Raw genomic sequence first — 13,570 nt, forward strand, 5'->3', positions numbered from 1 at the left:
ACAGCCATGAAATTAGGCAGGTGGCAGAAGTTTGCACTGTTGCCACATCAGAGCACAGCCCTGTGTGTTTGGAGGTTTAAGAGAATGAAAGATCTCATTGTAGAGTTGTTCTTTGTATTCCATGTGATACAAACTGATAGTATTTGCTTCAAAGGTCAGCGATGACACAAAAGTGACCAGGGAGAGGTCGGTCTGATGCTTGAACTAGGCAATGCAGCCTGGTTGATGTTGCCACACAGTGTGCGCGAACCAGCAACTTTTTGTCCCACTCTCGCTTTGCTTTTTCCATATGTGGCACCAGTGCAATTCTGCCCAGCCTCCTATTTTACGACTGTGTGTTTAGTTAGATATTCAACACACACACAAACCAATTCAAGACACAACAATGTATTTATCATATTACTACTCTGATCAGGCACGTATCCAGGAATTTCTTTTGGGAGAGGGGGAGGGGCTGAACACTTTATTTTTAAGGGATATAGATAGGATCTCACACAATTGTATGTTTAAGGCCAGTGGTGGGGATTGGGTTCCAAAACAGGGGTGGGGGGTGGGGAGGGGGACAAGGAAAGTTTGCTTTCTATTGGTAGACAAGGCGTAGCATTAAGAGGCCATAGTGTGGAGGCAAGAAAATGGGGAGCAACTATCCTCTAAACCGTCGCCACTGTTTAAGGCTGCCATTTTAATCAGAATGTGAAATCTGAACATTTTCACCACTCGACTCCTCTGTTTCCATGCATTAAGATTGTCTGCCAGAACCATATGAGTATGTTTGTGTGTCCATTTCTTCTCATCAGGCTTCCAAACATCAATGCTGTCTTTGAGTGTCGGCCAGAGTTGTTGTTGTCACATTGGCCGTGTGAGGGCGGGCATTGTCATGGAGAAGAATGACATTTCCAGACAACATCCCAGGTCTTTTCTTGCGAATGGACTTTCGTACAGCACCACTCAACAATGTGGAGTAATACTGGGCATTAATCGTGCTCCCTTTGTCCAGAAAATCCACATGGATAACGCCCTTCATGTCCCAGAAGACACTTGCCATGATCTTTCCAGCGGATGGCTGCGTTTTGCTTTTCTTAGGGGGCGGGGAACCTTTATGCCGCCACTCCATGCTGCATCTTTTGGTCTCTGGGGTTGAATTGTGCAACCATGTTTCATCACACATGATGATGGATTGCAACAATTCATCACCTTCTGCTCGAAACCGATTCAGAAGCTGTTCACAGACCTTCCCGTGTGTCCACTTCTGATCGAATGTCAGCAGGCGGGGAACCCACCTTGCACAGATTTTGCGGAAGCGTAAGTGGTCATGAATGATTGTCTCAACACTACCGACACTGATATTCACCTCGGCAGCAATATCCCGCACTGTTACTCGCCGGTTCTCAAGAATCATTTGCTCAACACGTGCGATATTCACTGGTGTGACTGCAGTCGGGCGAATGTGTCCATGCACTTCATTTGTCACCAGCTCCCGTCCTTTGCGAAACTGCTCACACCATTCGTACACTCTTGTCCGCGACATCGTTTGTTCACCATACTGTGATTGCAATCGTCTGAAAATCTCAGCTGGTTTCACTTTCTTCTTCACGAGAAATTTAATTACACACCGCTGCTCCACAGCCACAGACACACTGCTTGCCGCCATGTTTGCTGCAACTGCTGCGCATGCGCGAAATACGTCATGCTGGGCGCTAGTTACTCGCGAAGGAATACATTACGTCACCCGCACGTTTCATCATGACCCGGCTATTCAACGATTTTTTACGTATGAAAATCCCAGTCAACCTTGAACGACACTTGTAGCTGTATCTCGAAACAATTAATGCACAGTGAAAACCCTTCCATTCCCAACATCTCCCAATATGATCAAATTCTTACTCTTTTATCTCCAATGACATGCCCAAAGGAGGGTTGGTGGCGTCATACCCCATTTGACCAAGTATTCCTTTAAAAAAGAACGTCAGAGACAGGAAAAGATGACAAAATTAGGATTGACAACCAAAAATAGTATGCATAACCCCTCTTCCTTCCGAAAATCCTGGGCACACCACTCTTTATCGCGGACACATTTTTAAAAATTAACTCACCAGAAGTTTTTATCATTTCGTATTGGATACTTAAGTATGATACGTTCTTCCTGCAGGTTTGGATATTATCCTTTAGGGTGTTGTTGCCTGCCTTCACACCTAACCTTAACAACTCCTAATTTTCCATCCTTGTGACTTGGATCTTGAAGGCTTAGGAACATTTCAGACCGAAGGGACACGCAATACATGTCATTTGGAATGAGCCAATCAACAGCAACGTTTCACATCATAGCTACACAAAAGCCTGCACAAACCTATGTTCGACTTGTGAAATTCTCATACGACACTGTGTGAAATCTCCCTTAGTAGGCCACTGTCATCACCACCTCGAAGTGCCAGCTCGTGTTAACTACACAAGTAATATGTCTCCTCAACCACTGGGAATGCCCCACAGTTTTCTTCTTTCTCCTTTATTTTCTGTCCTTGTTCGTTATACTGGCAACATCTTACGATTTGACATACATATTTTAGCGAAAAATCAGTTGAAGTCAAGGATGGCTCTGTGGCTCAGTTGGTAGAGCAATGGCACTGTATGCCAGAGCCCTGGTTTGGGTCCTGATAGAGCCTGCAATTTCCACCTAATATGTCTACATATGCAACATAATCTTGCTTTCTCTTCTCGACATTCATAAAATTTTCGGCTGTCCCTTCATGGCAGTTAGGTGTTTGAGTGTGTGTCGAAAACCAGTAGGTATTTTTAAGTATTTTTTTATGCCATGAAATTTTCAAACTGCATACAAGAAATTTGGTCCGGGCACAACTAAATCATCACTCAAAACTTTGATTTTCAGTTGATCTGTGCAGCTTATTTTTTTCAAAAAAACTACTCCAATACCCGGTACTGCTGAAATATTTGCTTTAGAGAGGGAGAGAGACATTCGAACTCTTCAGCCCTCAACGTGAACTAGCACTACACTGCGGCTCCAGAAGTTCCGCTGTCATCAATGTCTTCAACTTTGGACCCGAGCTGGAACTAGTAGTAGGCTTCATTACTTTACGGTATTTAGTCCTTTTCATTTTCGAATCACTAGATCTTATAAAGCTACTAACGGACACTGATCACTAATCGTCTGTATGAACTGTCACATTTACCTCTGAAGTCTCATTAACTGATTCTGTTGTACAGATCAACCGGGAATTGAAGCTGCGTATTTATATCCTTATTATATTCTAGAACATTCCGCAGATAAAATGATTGTTTAATATTGTCAGTAGTTCGATTCCTCTTATTCAAGAACATTCCCTCTTGCACTTTCTAGAGATTAAATATTACAACGAATCATCCTACTTGTGGTGCTACCTTTGTTGTGCATCTTGCAAATGCTGACAAGTCTTTACATAGTGCTCAAGTTCGCTGTGACAACACCGAAAGCGCAAGAAAAGTTTACGTGCAGTATTATCAACAACAGGGTTATAGAACATTCTCAGTCTTGCCTTGATAATTATTTCTCTCCTTAAATTATCGTTACATTATTCAAGAAGATAAAAACCTAACTTTATGCAGTGTAAACTGAAAAATTTTCTGAGGGGCTCGAGCCCCCTGATCCCCACCTTGGATACGTGCTATTAACAATAACAGGGTTATAGACAGTGGCAGCGATTAGGGGAGCAGTTACCCCTCCCCCCTTTTTACCACTTTGCCCCCAAACTAAGTAAACCTTATCTACCATGGAAAAGTAAACTGTCCTTGCCTACCCAGTTTTGAAACCCAATCACCGCCACTGGTAATAGAACATTCTCCATCTTGTCTTGATAATTATTTCTCTCAAATTATCATCACATTATTCAAGAAGCCAAAAACCTATTTTTTTCTAGCGTAAAGAGAAACATTTCCTGAAGGGGGCTCGAGCCCCTTGATCCCCACCTTGGATATGTGCTATTAACAATAACAGGGTTATAGAACGTTCGGTCTTGTCTCGATAATTATTTCTCTCAAATTATCATCACATTATTCAAGGAGCCAGAAACCCAATTTTATCTAGCGCAAACAGAAAAAAAATCTGAAAGGGGGGGGGGGCATGAGCCACCTGATCCCACCTTGGATATGTGCTATTAACAATAACAAGGTTTATAGAACATTATTCTCCATCTTGCCTCGAAAATTATTTCTCTCCTTAAATTATAGTCACATTATTTTATTTCACACCAAAGGAAACCAAAAACCTCATTTTATCTAGTAAACCGAAAACTTTTTTTGGGGGGGGCTCGGGTCCAGCGGCGTAGTGTCCACGTAAGGCTTGTAAGTCCACCTTACAAGCTGAAATTATTGAAGAAAACGTATTTCATTCCCGTATTTATCGCTTGAACACACATAGCAATATCAGACTTCAAGTAGAACTTTTAACGAAACAATTGAGGACTTGTTTTGATTCGAGTTGTTTCTCTGTAAGGCCTCTTGAGAGGACTTACGTGCGGGTGAATGGAAGAAATGATTTGGACTCGCTCATGGCGGGTGTGTTTGCTTACGTAGTATCTTATCAACCAATGACAGGGCGCCCCGATTCTGACGCACTGTAATGCGCATAATGAGTGGCTGCTGCTATCTGGCGAGATTTCTGTCCCCGCTGCGTCTGTTTGCACGGTCAGAAGAGAACCAAGAAAATCGACTCCCGTGTTGTTTCAACAGTGCTTGACGTGCGGTGTAGCTAACAAAACGGGTGTCATTTTAAATGTGTAAACTAACTATTAAGTTCACAAAGAGATGGTTTAATGTTGGATATTACCTTCATTAGAAGCAGCGAAGTTAAAGATAAAAGAGGAATATCTGGCAATTCTAGATCCGGCAGCGCCCGCAAAGTTAGGTGCGTGCATCCCAGTTGCCCGTAATGTTAGAAGCATGCGCGTAATACTTAGCGTTATGATTTACAGATTTTTTTTTTTTACCTTTTCCTTTGTCTAAGTAACTTGATATGCTTTTCAAAATGTGCGCAAATATCGTAACCATGATAATGAGTAATATTTTCGAATGCATTTGCATTTGCAAATTGTATCTTACGCATTTCCCACAAATGCCTTTTTAGTGAAAGAAAAAGAATAATAAGAATAAAAATATGACATGGCCTTTCCAGAAGAAGAGTTTGTGTGCTTAACTAAGCTGTATGCGAAATTTGTCAATTGCTACCAGTATATAGGTAATTTATTCTGAAGCCGAATATCGAGTATAGACTGTGTTTGAACTTCATGAGTACCTGCGTACTACCCATTTGAATGAAGCTGTTGAACAAGTGTACAAACTAACAGAATTCTTCCTCACTGTTCCTGCCTCAAGCTCGTCGGTGGAAAAGTAGTTTTCTACACTGAAGAGGATTCACACATTTCAACGCAGCACACAGACTCAGGCAAGGAAATCTGACTTGGGACTGATATCCATTGAAAAGGAGCTGCTAAAGACATTGACCAGAAACTCCCGATTCTACGACGACGTGATTGAGGTGTAAGGCTAGAGCATCGTCGGATCGAGTTACAGTGTAAATGAGAATTTTCATTAAGTAATACATACATATGCTATTATTGTTAACATAGATTGTGTGCATTTTGTGTTTGAAATTGAGTATGCCCATGCATGACTTACATTCAAATATATTCTATTTCGTTAAGATATCTTTGGGTTTTCTTTATCCAATATTCAGATCAGGTTTATCTAAGGAAGCCTTACACCTTTCATAGAATCACGCTACGCCACTGCTCGGGTCCCTAAGCCCCCTCCCCTCTTGGATACGTGGCTGACTCTGGTGATACTAAACAGCCATTGAAGACAAATTGAGACAAAGACAAAAAGTGAAAAAGACAAAGTGAGCACAAACATGGTCAAAACAATGCTCCAAGTTTCAGATCAATATTTTATTTGTATACTCACTTTGTTCCGTGTGTGATTCATGATGGCTGTAGCAACTTGTAATGTATTTTGCCTGCAATGTTGTCAGGTGTGAAATGTCAATGTAATTTCAGCATCAGACGATTTTCATGGAACCTGGTTCCTACATCAATTCCACCTGACACTGTCATACTTACTTTGCCACTGGACCCATCCAGTGCATGCATAGTTGCATTGATGGTCTTGGCTAGCTCACATGGACTGTACGAGGGTCACCATTTATATTTTGAGCCTAACAATGAAAAAACAGGAATTTGGCATTGAAAACTGCTTTATTGTTTTTCGAAGTATTCTCCTTTATGGTCAATACACTTTTGCATTCGTTCGAACACTTTGTCAAAGCAGTTTTTCCAATCTCCATAATATGGTTTTTGAACGCATCAACGGCGTCTTCCGCCGATGAAAATCGTTGTCCACGCAATTTATTCTTGACATTCGGGAACAAGAAGAAGTCATTGGGTGCCAAATCAGGACTGTACGTCGGATGACCCATCAATTCGATTTTTTGACTGTTCATAAAGTCGGTTGTTAGACAAGATGTGTGACAGCTGGCATTGTCTTGATGAAGAATGATCCGACGGCGTTTGTTTGTTTTCCGTATTTGACCGAAGACCTCTGGCAAACAAATTGTTGTATACCATTCAGAGTTGACCATTCTATGTTCCTCTAAAGGCACAGTTGCCACATGACCAGTTTTCCCGAAAAAACAGGCGACCATTTGTTTCGATGTGCTTCGAGCGCGAACAACTTTTGTTGGATTGGGTTCATCTTGAAACACCCATACAGTCGACTGCTGTTTACGTTCCGGCTCATATGCATATATCCATGATTCGTCACCTGTTACAATCTTATATACGTCTTTTGAAGCACCACAATTGTATTTATTGAGCATTTGTTTGCACCAATTGACGCGAGCGTCTTTTTGAGTTTTTGTCAAATTGTGTGGGATCCAACGAGAACATACCTTTCTCACAGCTAAATGATCATGTAATGTTTTATATATGCTGGTGGAACTAATGCCTATGGTTGCCTCAATCTCACAGTATGTCACATGACGATCTTGCAGTATTAGGTTTTGCACAGCATCAATGTTTTCTTGAACAACAACTGATTTTGGACGACCTTCGCGAATCTCGTCGGTGAGCGAATGGCGGCCACGATTAAATTCGTTATACCAGCGTTTCACAGTGGCAAAGGATGGGGCTTCATCGCCAAATGTGGAAGTAAGTTGATCGATGCACTCTTGTCTTGATAATCCACGTCGAAAATCGTAAAAAATCATCGCACGAAAATGTTCACGAGTTAATTCCATTTTATTGTTGTCGCGCAATCTCCAAGGCAACATAAACAACACAAATCAAGCTATTGACAAAACATTTGAAGTACGTTATGGTCAATAATGCCAGACGATTCCGTGCAAACGTCAAATCGCGCCTAACTTCAATCAGTGTTGCCAAGGCTCAAAATATAAATAGTGACCCTCGTATACTATATGTTTGCATTTATACTACCCTAACAATAACGATATTATACTATTTTGAACATATATTCGATAGTGTACTATGTGGCAGTAATTTTAAGGTAAAGAGTAGAGATATATACCTAATGTGTCTTTCAGACTCCAGCGTCAGGCTACTCAGGAGTTATGGACGACCTTGTGTTTTCTGGAGCAGGTTCTGGATGTAATGCAGATGATGAAGATGAATGCACTCCACTATTTGAAAGTGGAGGATCAGGTTAGTTGATAAATTATATCTATTTTTGAATATGAATGAGATATGTCACCCAATTATTGTAATAATAATATACTTTAAAAAAAAAGTCACACAAAACATTTCGTAAAGCACAGATATTAACATTTTATTTCATAATCTAGAACAAATCAAAATTGTATTAATTACTGTCAAATCAAGAAGCAGTGGCATGTCCAGGATGAATGTTCAGCAATATACTCATGTGCCTATGCTGCTCCAAAGTAAATTCACTTGGGAAAATACAGCAGTACTTCTAAAGTGTATACCTTTAGTCCACTCAAAATTTCAGAAAACAATACAATATTTGTTATCATTAATTTGATTTAAAATATTATTATGAAATAGGTATGGAAGGGAATATTTTTTGGTCTTCAAGGGATAGGGGGAAAAAATGGTCATGATTTCCCAACTTTCACAATTTCTCTCTGGGGATTTATGGCAAAAAAACTACAATTTCTTGAAAATTTTGAATACTTGTATTGTACTTATGATTGATTCCGTGGCTGTTTGAAAAGTTCCCAAATATGAGGTAATCCATTTCCCAAGGCAGAATCAGGATAGTACAAAAGTTGCTGACATAAAAACTTACACATTCTTTCAGGCAAAATGATTCACTTGAATATTTGGTTCTGATAGTTGTTGCGTACCACAGTGTCAGTCTCTGTATTATGTATTCTTTAATTTTACCTTTCACAGTCAACCCAATGGTACACATAAATGGCATTAAACATATCTACAACAATCTTTGCAATGAAAAAGAAAATAATTCCGGTATAAGTTTCTAAAATAAGGAGTAAGTTCAAGTTCAGTTTCTTAAAATAGGAACTTTCTTGTTTCTGAACTTCTGTTTATATCAATTTCTGTATTCTAAACACCTTATGTAAATAATTTATTAAATAGAGAAAGAAGAAATAATTTTGAAGATAGAATACTTTTAAAATGTGCATTGTGATGTGCTGCAAGTTGATCAAAGAAATTGCTAATGACTTGCACTAGAAATAAAACTAAATTTTTGTACCAAGTAACACACAAAACCTACACATATATGTGTGTGTGTAGGTTTAGGTTTTAAATTAATTTTTAACTGAATATTTTACCACCAACCTTTCCCCACAGGACATATCAAAGTTCAAGTTCATATCTCTCCCCCCCCCCTCCTTTCCTCTAACGAATAAAGACAAATCTTGGATATTCTGTTACATAAACATGCTAATGTACAAACTGGATTTTTATCCCTTTTTCCATATATTTCCTTCTCTTAATGTAGGTGATGATATTATTACACCAGTGTACACACCTCCACCACGTCCTACAACTTTACCTCCTAAGACGACTCCAGAAATTGATTCCAAACAGTGTGGAGATGACGAAGATTGCTTGCCGGGATCAGGATCAGGGGAGTTGACAACTGAAACTATTGTGTCCAGTGGAGGTAAGGAGGGAACATGTTCTGAAGTAGATATCAAGAGTATTGTATCCATCCATTTGTACTTCAACTTTGCTTCAGTATTGTTTCCAATGTAAATTCTAATTTTATGTAATCTTCAAGTGAGCATAATGTAGACTAGTAGTACCAGTAATTATAAAATTGTTTGAACTTTTTTCTTGCTTGTATATTAAGTCAATTAACAAATATTTTTTAAATATGAATAATTTTTCTGCTTATTTATTTTAGTTTCCATCTTTGGCAATTCTCCAGAATCTCACTGCATGTTCTTCTTACCTCAGAACTGAGTGTACTTAGGAATCCTCTATACTTTTAATTATATATGTTTTTCAAATGTTACATCTAAGCAGTATCATATCATAATATTTTTGCATTCATGGGTCTCCTCCCTGAAAAGTGAATATCAGGTCAAAATTACATATTTAGTTTATTTTGACAACAATTATTAAAAAGATGTGATACTAATGATAAGGCAAGTACAGGGTTCCTTGTGGACATGTCAGAATTTCAATGTTTTTAATCCAGAAGGAAAATTACTGTATTCCTGCTTGTTACAATCTGTCATACATTAATGCATTTTACACAAAATGTTATTTGCATTTTTCAGCCAAATAAAATGTAAGCATTTTTTAATACTTACATATAGTGTTTTTTTTCTTTGTACTCTTAAAGTTGGTTTGTTATTGTTATTGTGTTCATCATAAGATCCACTCAAAATATTGTGGAATGTACATAAATGATCTTGAATCCATGTTACACAAACACTTCTTTCGTTAAAATGTTATTAGTTTTATTGTTGCCCATAAAAAGCTTCCGGTACAGCATACCATACTGCCTGATAAAAAGCACTGTTTATGTGTAGATGTTTGTGACAAGCATTGGATACATGAAATATGACAGTATGATTTATATTCTATCCTTAAAGCAACATAAATACTGATAATGTAACTATTAATTGTAATGCAATTATAAATTATGAATTTTTAATTTACTGAAAAATATTTAAGTTACAGTTTCCCTATACAAGTAAATTTATATTTGTATCTGTTTAGATAAATCATGGACAATTCTTTGTCTGTTTTCTTTCAGAACCTGGAAGTTCCTCTATTGGCTACAGGCCTTCAAGCAGTACTGGGACGTCTGAGACCAGCAGTACCTCGGAAGAACCTGGCTCTACGTATTCTGAGACAAAGAGCACCAGCATCTCCACCACCAGCCATTCAACTACATCAAAACATGAGTCCAGCTCCAAAGCTACCTCAACTAGTACAACAAGTACATCTAGTACGACTGGATTTCCACCCCCACCCCCTCCACCTCCACCCACTCTCCGTCCACCAACAGACAAAGATATTCAAACAAGTGGCAGTGGGAAGAATCGTATTTCATCTGAAGCTGCAGAGAATGCTGCTTTAATCATTGGCATCATCGCTGGTGCTTTAATAGCTATAATTCTAATCATACTTATAATCTTGAAATTCAAGAACAGGTCGGAAGGATCGTACAAAGTGGATGAGAGCAAGAACTATCAGTTTGCACAAGGACCTGGTCCCAACGCTGCCCTACTCAATGGGAGCCAGTCCCAAATGAACGGGAACGTCAAAAATGGTGAAAAGTGTGCTGCAAAAGTGTCCAAAAAACGTGAACTAAAGGACATCAAAGAATGGTACGTGTAGAAACAATTGAGGAAGTTGCAATACTTCCTTATTACTGAATACCATTACTACAATTATCAAAAACTCAAGTGAGAAGTGAACAGTTAATATGTACTAACTACACAAATAAAACTGAATGGTAGGCATTGATGTTAGCTAGTGCTGTCCAAGACTGAAATCAGTGCCACAAGGAATAGCACAAACATTAACACAAAAGTGTTGTATGTTGAATCAGTCGACTGTCAATGGAAACAAATTAGGATAATTCACTTGCAACATTAATTGACAAACACAACACAACAGTGTGAATAGAACTTGTTAACAAATCTGCAAGAACTCCGAGCCACTTCAGCCAACAACATAAGACTGAGCTTTTAAGTAATGTAAAGTAAACTTATTTAACTGAAACTTAAAATACCAGAAAAAATGGGTTTTGTTTAAAACCCCACATATGTTTTTAAACTAATGAAGACATTTTCATTTAGTTAACTTAATGCACATATGGAAAGGAATGCACATGTAAAATAGTAGTTATACTAATGTTATTATTTTATTGCTTTAAAGTAATTTCTTAAAACCACCTTTGCTGACTAAAGCTGATATTACTTTGGCCTAGAAAATTCTAATGTCCGTACTTCTCTTTGTTTTAAAACATTTTTCTCCTGTAAGATACACGCTATCAGTATTTATTTTTACAAACATAGAATCGTTCTGCAAAATTTATGATTATAAAAGAAGTGGTAATAAGAATAACAGAATATTTAAAAATATTATTTTTTTGTGTAAGTATACAGATTTTTTAAAACTATTCGTATGATTTCTGTGCATTCATAATGGGAATTGGTATGTATCAAAAGTAATAGAAAAGACAGGTATCAAAGTTATGCAATATTATTTAGGAAATTGTTGTCTTTTTATAATTTCATGCCTATCCATATATGGCCCCTGTTAAAGTTCCTGTTCTTATTAAGAGAATATTTGAATAAGAAAGTACAAGTGTATATAAAGCTTTATTCTTCACAAATGGTAATGAATTTGTACAAATTTATGATTTTTAAAATTTTTCTTTTTATATTTTCAGTGACTGTCATGATTGTCTAATTTATTCAAATTATATATTTAGGAAGGCAAATGTACTAACAAGCAAATAAGTCAAAATGATATTGGGAAAATAAATTTAAAATAACTATATATGATTGTATGGAGTCTCCTAATACTGTTACTATATTTATTAAGAATGTGCAATGAAATTCCATCATATTACAGACACAATGTTTATATTAAGTGGCTGGTGTTTGTGAAGAATATGTAGAATTAAATTGATATTCATAAACGATAAAAATGGTTTTAAAAAAGTCAGTAGCTACAATTCTAGCTATTTTGCTAAGATTAATTAGCCAGTTTCAATGATATTGTGCTAAGAATAATTCACTTTGCTGCAAAGACAAGGGACCTCAGTAGTAAATCTGTGGCTTGTTTCCTTATCTGTTTTTTCAATTCATCTTTCATCGTGAAAAATAACCTAAAGAAGGAAACAGCAACATATAGTAAGATAAATTATATGTGGGTGTGTGGGGGGAAGGAGGGGAAGGAGAGAGAGAGTTCCTATGTAGCCAAATGATTAGCATACTCACCTTCCATGCAACCAGTCCTGAGTTCCATTCCTGGCAGGAGATACAATATTTTGATGGTGACCCACCGTCGTGGGTACAACTTGCGAGCTACAGTAGCAGACTCCAGCCTCAGAAGCCAGAAAATATCAGTGATGGAACTCAAAGGTTGTCTAAATGGATAAATCAAATTGGGAGGAAAGTGTAAACACTTACCACACAAAATGAAAATTTATTGTATTTCGCAGCCTGGCCACATGTTCACTGGAGAAGCAAAGATGTCACCATGCTGCAGTGTAGCCAGACAATTCATTCATTTTTCAGCAACAATGTCCCCTTTTCTGCTGCAATTGATGCACTCATTTTGATCCGATTTTGAACCTTTCTGATTCATTTTTCAGTAAAAATCTGAGCTTATCTACAATATTTTGCTCTCATTTTCATCAGATTTCAGGTCTTTATCCTTCATTTTTCAACAACAATCTGATATCTGATGAAAATGAGAGAAAAATATTGTAGATAAGGTCAGATTTTTACTGAAAAATTAATCAGAAATGCTCAAAATCGGATCAAAATGAGTGCAACAATTGCAGAAAGGGGACATTGTTTCAGAAAAATGAACGATAAGGGCTCGAAAACTGATGAAAATAAGTGGGAGATGATAGAAACACCTGTTGCTATAAGTGGATGGGTGGGATGGAAATTGTTAGAAATATGTGGTTATGACCAAAACAGTCGGTATGAGTTAGAGATTACTTACGGAGTGACTCTGGTAGTACGCATGACTCATTCAGCATTTTGGAGAGAATGTGTCGATTGACAGAGAGAGTAACATAATTACTACTCTGAAACAGTCATTGATGTTTGTGTTGTGGCTGCTCATGTGGGTGGTGCTAGTAAAAATCAGTTTTGGTTGGATGAATTGTGATTATTGATTATGAGGTTCAAAGGATTGAGATTTCACCCAGACAAAAGTCACTGCCGATCTGTCAGAGGAGAATGTACAGGGTCCGGCAATATATATCTACCACTTTCAAAGGTTGGTATCTCCTATGACCCGGCAGAAGGGATGAAACCCAGCATGCTAGGTAAGAGCACGAGGGATGCCATTTCTGTAGCAATGGAGCGTTGGACCCC

The 13,570-nt window shown here is 38.0% G+C and overlaps 1 protein-coding gene across 2 annotated transcripts in view; it reads left to right on the top strand.

The window, feature by feature from the left end:
* Nrx-1 (Neurexin 1) overlaps positions 1-12,419 on the top strand; it is a 743,918-nt gene extending 731,499 nt beyond the window's left edge. For both annotated transcript variants that reach the window (XM_083118572.1, XM_083118573.1), the window contains 3 exons: positions 7,586-7,703; positions 8,989-9,153; positions 10,258-12,419. In XM_083118572.1, coding sequence (XP_082974698.1) covers positions 7,586-7,703; positions 8,989-9,153; positions 10,258-10,844 — 870 coding nt within the window. In that variant the 3' untranslated portion in view covers positions 10,845-12,419. The remainder of the gene's footprint in view (positions 1-7,585; positions 7,704-8,988; positions 9,154-10,257) is intronic.
* The last annotated feature ends 1,151 nt before the right edge of the window (positions 12,420-13,570 follow it).

This window comes from Lepisma saccharinum, chromosome 3, assembly GCF_977018435.1.
Source record: "Lepisma saccharinum chromosome 3, izLepSacc3.1, whole genome shotgun sequence".
NCBI classification, from domain to species: domain Eukaryota; kingdom Metazoa; phylum Arthropoda; class Insecta; order Zygentoma; family Lepismatidae; genus Lepisma; species Lepisma saccharinum.